Below are 8,517 nucleotides of genomic sequence, written 5' to 3' on the forward strand. Positions count from 1 at the left end.
TCGAAAGTTTCTGTTTTCATTTGGTGGCTTCAATTTCTCTATTCCTCCTGAAAGATGTTTGGAAGGTGGGCTAAGGGAAGACAATCTGCTTCCTTAAAGATGGCCTTTTAATTAGTATATATGGATTAAAGGAATACTGTGTCTTTATAAGGACTAGTTTGCAAAAACATCCTTGAACTTTAAAAACCAACAAACCTTAAGCTAGACCAGTTTTCCCTCATCTGTCTTGCTGAGTGCATTCTTTAACTGTCCCAAATGGAGTTTGCTGTAGAGTTTCCATTGCCAAGGCATGGGGGAAGGGGTTGTTTATGTGTGTTCATGGTGTAATTTTGCTAACCACTTACTCTGCTGTCCATGGTGCTCCCTCACATCAGTTGTCAGTGCTCCCTCTCCAATCCTCTCATTATTCCTCTGCTCATTGGCTGTTTAAAAATACTTATGTATTTCATAGGTCAGTAGCGTTGTGTTTTTGGCTTTTTCTTAGAGGCATTTGTTTTCTATACATCCTGGCATCGGAGAGGATGGGGAGACTTCCCAGTGTTTTCATGGCGCCACAGCACTGGACATCTGCATGTACAGTCTCCCTCTCCTGTCGCCACATGGGCATATTGTGCAGAGATGCTCAGAAAGGAATGCTTGGAACTGAGCAACACACTGGTGTAAAGTCCACAGAGCCGAAGGCTCTTAGGGTGGTGCAACCGGGTCTGGTATTCCCCAAGGATCTGCTATTATGATTTTTCAAAGGAAGGTATTCTCAGCCTAAGCCGCAATTTAATAGGAGTTGTAGGCTCTCCTTTGTTTAGCTCCAGTGCAGCACTTCTCTGCGATACTAAGGATGGAGGCAGGGCACAGGTCTGAATTAACTAGCCATTAATGTGGTGTTCGTGAAGTGTTTCCCAGAGTTTGAATAGTAAGCTTGCTGCTTGATTATTTTTAGCATCAAAATGACTGTTTGAGAGTTTTTGCTCTTGATGTAGATAGGATGTATCCTTAATAACAAACTTAGACAGGGATGTTAGTTACTTTAGGATGCGTAGGTTACATGCAGTGCAAGCTGATAGGATGCAGCAATCCGAAAATGCTGTTGAGCTTGATTTGTTGAGCTTGATTTGAGGCTTTGCTCCTGCCTCCACTTCCATGCAGGCAGGCGCATTGCTAGTGTCCTTGATGGTGTCTGATATAAGTCACAGCATTCATCTGCAGGTAGTTCAGTGTGGAATCAGTGGCCAGGAGATTGCTAGGAGGAACTTCCCTGGTAAGCTCTTGCATTTGACAAATATCAACAGAAGGCTTTGGGAACAGCATTCTGCAATTTATTCCACATAACTCCTGACAGATACCAGATTCATCAGTGGACTACTGAGTAAGTTTAGGAGTTGGTTTTAAAATAAATGAAATACCAACTGAGAGTTCTGTAGCAGGTGGCCAAGACCCAAGGTATTTTTATTCTGCTTTGATATTAGCAAATGTGTCTGGGGATTCTTTTTCTTACCAGTGCTGATGTGCAATACAGTAGAAGTAGTTTCTGTGTTCACTGTGCAGAGGGGATCTTCAAGATGGATAGATATATGTGGCTAGGAGGAGCAGTCAGAAAAGATTTATTTAGCTATTGAAAAAAGAAAAGAGAAGATGTTACTTTTGGCCAGTAAAAGAAAAGATTGAGGACATGCAGTTGGAGAAAATGAAGGTAAAACACATGGAGTGGCAATGGAATCCATTTCTGATGAGCATACATTTAAGTAGCTGGCATGAGGATCTATAAAGCTCTTCTAATTAAAGGAAAAGTGAAATACTTACAGAAATCTGGGCTTTCTGCATTAAGTGAGGAAGAAACAAGCAATCACAAGAGAATCAAAAAGTAAAGAAAAAAAAATAAAAAAAAAATCAGGCTCCAAAGAGAAGAGAATCCTTTTGGAGGTGACTTCCACTCTTTTGTGTGCTCTAGGCAAACTGAATGGACCCGGCTTGGGAGTGCTCTGGCAGCATCTTGCTTGGCTTTCTTTGCACATTTTGCCCCATTGTTGTTTTTGCAGTTTGGGCTTGTAAGGATTGCAGGGCGTTACCTGAATACTTACCAGGTTTCTTTTTTGGCAGGCATGGGTAAGAAGGATGATCCCAAGCTGATGCAGGAGTGGTTCAAGCTGGTGCAGGAGAAGAATGCCTTGGTTCGCTACGAGTCTGAACTGATGATATTGTGAGTGAATGTGCAAAGCTTCACAAGGGGAATTATGTTACAAATAGTATTGGAAGATCTGTCGGTACTGTCTTCCCTATAATGCCAGGAGGTCAGCAGTCTCTTAGGCTGATTCTTGGCTGAGATATGAATCCAAGTACATTTCAGAAGAGTGGTAGAAGAAGAAATAATAGCAATAAGGAATGAAAGTTCCAACTATTTGTGCACATCCAGAAGTACAGATGCATGTTTAAAGCTCTGAGCCCTTCCCAAGCTGTTCTGGGAAAAAACTCGTCTTGTTCACACAAGTGTTTTTGAGCTAAGAAATAATGTGTGACTCCTCCTGGTTTTGGTAGAGTCCACTTTTAAGTGTAGCCAAAAGTGTTTAATTCGGTCACCTTTGCCATGTGGCCCTCTGCCTGTAGCGGGACCCCAGTGCCTCTCATTTGGGCTCAGATGATAAACCTTTTTTCCTGTTAATGAAACTGGGAGCTTTCACAGTCCCCGTGCTGCAAATTCACTGAAATTCATTTCTGAGTATGTCAGCTGACCCAGGCAGTGTGGAAGCTGATTGTCTTAGTGCCTGTGTCAGAAAAGCCCCAAGATGTTGTTTGCATTGGAATCTGAAAAGGCAATGGCCTGACATGTACTTAGTTGATAAGTGACTTTGTCTTTAGAGCAGGAAGTGGCGGGAGATACATAGAGGTAAAGTATAATTTTACAGCGATTGCAGATCTGTTTGTTCCTTCACACTGTTTTAGATTTAATCCCACCCATAATCCGCTCAGCTTTCTGTATTGCACTTCCTAGCTGAAGGCAAAGAACTTGAGATGCTGAAAGTATGTTTAAATCTTTAAAAAATATACATCTTAGGTGTTTCAAGAGTTGTTCCAAAACAGATTGGTAAAATGCATAGCAGATATCTAGAGGGGGAGCAGAAACTGAGAATGGATATGAAGCAGTGTATGGAGTATTTTAATATACCCAGAACTTGGATTCCTGATGTTTCCCTTTCAGTGCTCGGGAGCTAGAACTGGAAGACCGGCAGAGTCGATTACAGCAGGAACTCCGGGAGAGGATGGCAGTGGAAGGTGAGAGCAAAAGGGAACATTTCACAGATTGTATGTGCATATTTCTAGCCTTGTGTATGTTGATAGTTTTCGATATCTCTGTAGATCATCTGAAGACAGATGAGGAGCTCTCAGAGGAGAAGAGGATCCTGAACGAGATGCTAGAAGTAGTGGAGCAGAGAGATTCTCTTGTGGCTCTCCTTGAGGAGCAACGGCTTCGAGAAAAAGAAGAAGACAAGGACCTGGAGGCAGTCATGCTTTCCAAAGGTTTTAGCTTGAACTGGTCCTGAGCTTAACACATTTACCTCTGCTGGTCTGTGTTGTCCAGTTGGCCTACACTGAGTTCGCCAGAATTACATGGATAGAAAGATGTTGAAGGGGAAACCTCCGAAGGGTCTGACAGCCTGCAGGGATTTGGAGCACTCAGAAGCCTTTTGATAAGTGTGTTGGTTCCAGAAGCTTAAGTTTTACATGTTTGCAAGCCAAGTTGAAGATAATGAGTTGAGACTGTGGAGTCTCCTTGAGGTCCTATACAATGGACCGTATTTTTGTGTGTGTGGTAGGAGGGAGAGGAATAATCCATGTGTGGGGAAAGGAGGTTAAGGGAAGAAGTACCCTTAACTAAACTGGATTTATGGCAGTCCATTCCTTTCCCGTTTTTACTACACCAGTTCTAATAAAAGGGAGGGAAGTGGCAACCCTCTCTGGAAAACCACAGCAGCCTGTAGCAGCCTGTGTGGTGGAGTCAGCTGTCTGAGAGAGCTCCAGAACCCCAGGGCAACACCTTCTTTGCTTTAGTCTTCCTCCCCACCAAAGAAACCTGCAGTTGATCATTATGCATGGATATGAAGAAATATGAGACAGAGAAGATGCCACTAGTATGTGTGATGGAACTCTCTGCCTCCCGGTTTTTAGAGAGATTTGGGCATCAGAGGACCCTCTCCCTATCATAGCCTCCTAAATCATCATCTTGTTGTGGGGAAAAAAGGGGAGAAGAAGAGAGAGGGAAGATGCCCTTCTGCTTTGCTACACACTGGAGAGACAGCTACTGCTGGCCTTAGTCTTCATGGCCACAGCTCAGAGGCTGGTGGGCTTCTTTGTTCTGTTTTTGTTGTGACTGTTTTGACACTGGAAAATACTGACTGTGGGACACTGGTAAGTGTGTGCTGGGGCAGGGGTGTTACCAGGCGGCATTCCCTGGCTGTTAGGCCCCTGAAAGGGAGAAGCCCTTAAGTGACTGAACCACCATTAAGACTTTTCAGACTTTTCAGTGTTTTTTTTTTTTTCTTCTGTATTTTGTTTTTGCACATTGGAAACGAAGCTTAAGACCTGCCTGGGCCCTCAGTCACTTTGACCCTTTTATGTCAATTAACTTATTTTTTTAATACTTGAAAGAAGATTCATTTTTGTATCTTTTAGGAAAAAAAATGGACGAGTGATGGGTGTGTGTGCCTGCTGCATCCTACAACTTCCACTTCTAAATTACTGGACGTTGTTACCTGTGGCTATTTATTAGTGTTCTTATTAATAATTTGATTGTTACACATATTTGATTGTGGAGGGAGTGTTTTAACTCTGTTAAAGACACTACTGCGGATTGGTCCCTGCTTCACAGCAAGGGCAGCCTTTATGTACCCATGGATGCATCCTGCCCTAGGAGTTTTCCTTTATGACAAAATCCTGCGCACTCATGGAGTTGTAAGAATCTATTTGTGTTCCTAGCATACTTTTATTCTGCATCCCACGTTCCCTCTGTTGGACTAATAAATCTATAATTTATTTAAATTTTACATTTTTATAACAAGAAGGCCAAAACTGTGAGGTAGAAATATCCCGTATGTCTCTTTCTCACTGAAAGAGGGGACCCTCACACTCCTGAGATACAGCTAGGGGGACTTCCATGAAAACAAAAATAGCAGATTTCCTGCTGCGTCTGTTGGAAGAAGCTCCTTTTGGCTCAGCTGGTGAAGCTGCTGCTTTTCAGCCAGGAGGGTACTCATTGTAATCGTATGTTAACCAGTGAGCAGGATATGCACTGAGCAATTCAGCACCGTTCACTGTTTGACAGATTCCCTGAGCACACTATGTCCTTAACTTGTCCCACAGAACTGAAATAGCACTGTGTGTTGGGTACGCGTCCCATCCTTAACGTGATGTGTGAAGAGGTTTTCCCCCCTTGGGATGCTGACTATCATCTTTTCTTGTTAAAGAAGTACTAAGCCTGCTCCCCGATGTCTTTGAGAAAGTGTCCCATTCCCAAGCATATTCATACAGCGTACTGACTCTTTCAGCTTGAACTTATGCTGTTGGTGCAAGGCACCCAAGCAGGGCTGAGCGTCCTTTAATCTTTTGCCCCAGGACAGAAGTTAGCATGGTTTCTTGCTGCTGGCTCTCTACCTCCTTCAAAGAGGTCTTCTGTAAGCCAGGGTCTACGATTTGAATTCACCTCTGACTCAGGAGCATACCTCAGGCTGAGGAAGAATGGGTAGGGCTGTCCCCAGAGACTCTGAGCAGTGCTGGTTGTTAACTGTGGAAACATGTTTTTTCTGCCTCAAGCGTTCCCCCTTTATCCCCCTTAGTGTTTTCTGCTGAGGCATTACAAATTAAATCCAGATGCTCATGAAACCAAGCAGACATGCAGCTGCAGTGCTACTTCGTAACTGCGCTTGTTAGCAAGTGGTACCTGCTATACCAGCATCACGGAGTGTTGGCTTACCAACAGGATGTCCAACAAACAGAATTCCCCCCATTTGCCAGTGCAGGGGCCAGCTGCACAAGTCCAGTTGGCAATGGTAGTTTACATCGTCTGCATTTGAGGGGCCAGTGGAAGCTGGAGAGGAGGAGGGAAGAAAGAGGGAAGCTAGATACATAGTTTATTGTAAACTGTCTTGCGCAGAGAATTGGCCTCAGTCCATTTTATAGTGCACTAGATATATGGACCGCATCTAACTTTTAACAAAAGATCGTTGAATGTGAGCTGTAGAACAGAAAGAAATCCTGAAGAAGAAATACCAGATTACTGCTTTTCCCTTTCATGCTGGGGAGCGCTGGCCAGATCTTTGCAATGCCCAAGAGTGGTATCACTTAAGGGTGTAATGCCCTACTGCAGGGGAAAACTGCAGATTCTAAACCTGAACTCTTTAGGTTATGCTGAAGGCCTTCAGCAGTGAAAATGAAAATGAAGAGCTAACATCGCACATACAAATTAATTAAAAATACACGAAAGGGAATGTTAAAAGGCCTTTTTATATCAAAATGGTTATAAAAGGCACAAGTTGTATTTGCTGTTCAGTTGCACTTTAAGAATATGACTTGCATATCAGATACTGGGTTTTTTTACTATCTGAATATTTTTAATTCAAATTTTGTATTTTTTAAGCTGAAGAAGGCTCTTGTGACTACAAGTTCCCTTATTTGTATCAGAATCCAAGTAGGATGTTCTAGCTCTTTGTGCTGCCCAAGTGGGCAGCAGCACATGACTCAGCCATGTGCATTCAATGATGTGTGTCCATTTCGCGTATGAGGGGAGCGAAAAGGCCCTCGGCTTCCAAGAAGTGGGCACACAAGGGCGTCCGTCCCCATGTGACACAGTCCGTACCAGGGGCTGGCCGCTTCCTCCCTGCAGTAGCTAGGAGGAGAGCCGAGCTTGGAACCTAACCTGTGTTCATTTTGAAATGGGCACACTGAGGATGGGGCAAGCACTTCAGTCCCCTACGGGGAAGGGAGCAGGATACCACCTCCAGGAAACGCCCGGGAGGCAAATGGGGATAGGGGAGTGAGGACTGCCAAAACAACTAATCTGCTGTTTTCACAGTACAATTTTTTTTTTAACTGTTCTGTTCCTTTTAGCCATGTTTTCATTAAAACTCACAAATGGCTGTAAAATCCTGAGCTTCAAAGAACTAATGTGTGGGGAGGTGACAAGATGTTTCAGCTCCAACTTCCAGACATATTCCTTCTTTCAGTTAACCAATACCCCATGGTCTCACTAGGGCATGTTACAAACTGCGTTGCTGAACATATTTTAGAGCAAACCGCAAGTTTTAAAAGTCTGTCCTTCTCTATCCGTCTCTGCATTTTATGTAAATATTTGTTTGTATGTAAAGACACCAGTGGATCCTTGGGTTACCCCCACGGTCAAGAATCTGAGTTTTGTGCAATGCCTAGGCCTCTCTTAGAACACGGTGCTTGCATAGAGCTAGTCACCACATTTGTGTGCACTCTGGTGGTTTTTAATATTTTTATACATCCTAATCCTGAACATTATGAAGTATTATAAGTGGTCTAGACTGCATGATCTAGAGCAGCCGGCAGTTCCATTTTCTTAGCAGCTGTTCCTAAGATGTTCACAGCTACACCTTGTTTGGTTAACATTCTTTTAAAATAAGTTTTCAATTAAGTGTTTACACCAGACACCAGTGGATGAGAAAGGTGTTGCATTATAAAATCTCCTGTGTACAAACTGAAAAGCCACAATATGGCTTTATGGGAATTTCAGTCATCACTGTCTGCAATAAAGAGAACTCTAAAGCATACTAAAAACCAGCCTGTATATAGTTCACAGAGAAAGAGATCGCTGGCTCTCGACCGTTGCAAAATAACAGAGACTAGAAGCTTTCCAAAAGTTCCTGCTTTTGGATTGCTCAGAGTACTGCTATAGGCAGGGTAGCCGGGCAGATGAGGATGTCACTGAAAGCAGACGCGAAGGGGAGGATGCCATGTTCTGATGGCATTGCAGTAATTTAAATACTCTGTATCTGTGCGTGCATGCGCGTGTGTGTGAAGTCTAATCTAGGTGAAGGGATCTGCTTTGGCATCTTCCCTTTTGTATGAAAGTGAACTCTGATATTCAGATTGTTCAAGGCTTTTATGGTTGGCATGTATGGCGTGTTAACAGAAAAGTGTATACCCTACCTGTAAAAAAACCAACTCTGTTCCAGCCTGTTTTCTTCTGTTTGGTTGTGTTTTATCGTTTGTTTTTATGCACACTTGCTTTGTTGGTGTTGAGATTTTAGCACCTCAGATGGCCAACTGAACTAAAAAAAAAAAAAAAAAAAAATAAAGTCATTAATTATTTTTTCTTTTTGTTGGTGGAGTTACCATTTGTTTCCCTTGCATTCACTCCCATGGTTGATGACTAAAGAGGAAGCCAGGAGCTGAGGGAAGGTGATCTTGAGATGAGATAAAAAACTAGGTGTTAAAGGGCCTGACTTCAATTTCTCTTTTGCTGGAACACTCGGAGCCCGTCTGAATTATCTGAGATACAAACAAATT

The 8,517-nt window shown here is 43.0% G+C and overlaps 1 protein-coding gene across 2 annotated transcripts in view; it reads left to right on the forward strand.

Annotated features, from left to right (window-relative positions):
* MICAL3 (microtubule associated monooxygenase, calponin and LIM domain containing 3) overlaps window positions 1–8,282 on the forward strand; it is a 110,127-nt gene extending 101,845 nt beyond the window's left edge. For both annotated transcript variants that reach the window (XM_050915618.1, XM_050915619.1), the window contains 3 exons: window positions 2,095–2,194; window positions 3,191–3,264; window positions 3,349–8,282. In XM_050915618.1, the coding sequence (XP_050771575.1) occupies window positions 2,095–2,194; window positions 3,191–3,264; window positions 3,349–3,533 (359 nt within the window). In that variant the 3' untranslated portion in view covers window positions 3,534–8,282. The remainder of the gene's footprint in view (window positions 1–2,094; window positions 2,195–3,190; window positions 3,265–3,348) is intronic.
* The last annotated feature ends 235 nt before the right edge of the window (window positions 8,283–8,517 follow it).

Source organism: Gymnogyps californianus, chromosome 1 (genome assembly GCF_018139145.2).
Source record: "Gymnogyps californianus isolate 813 chromosome 1, ASM1813914v2, whole genome shotgun sequence".
Taxonomy (NCBI): domain Eukaryota; kingdom Metazoa; phylum Chordata; class Aves; order Accipitriformes; family Cathartidae; genus Gymnogyps; species Gymnogyps californianus.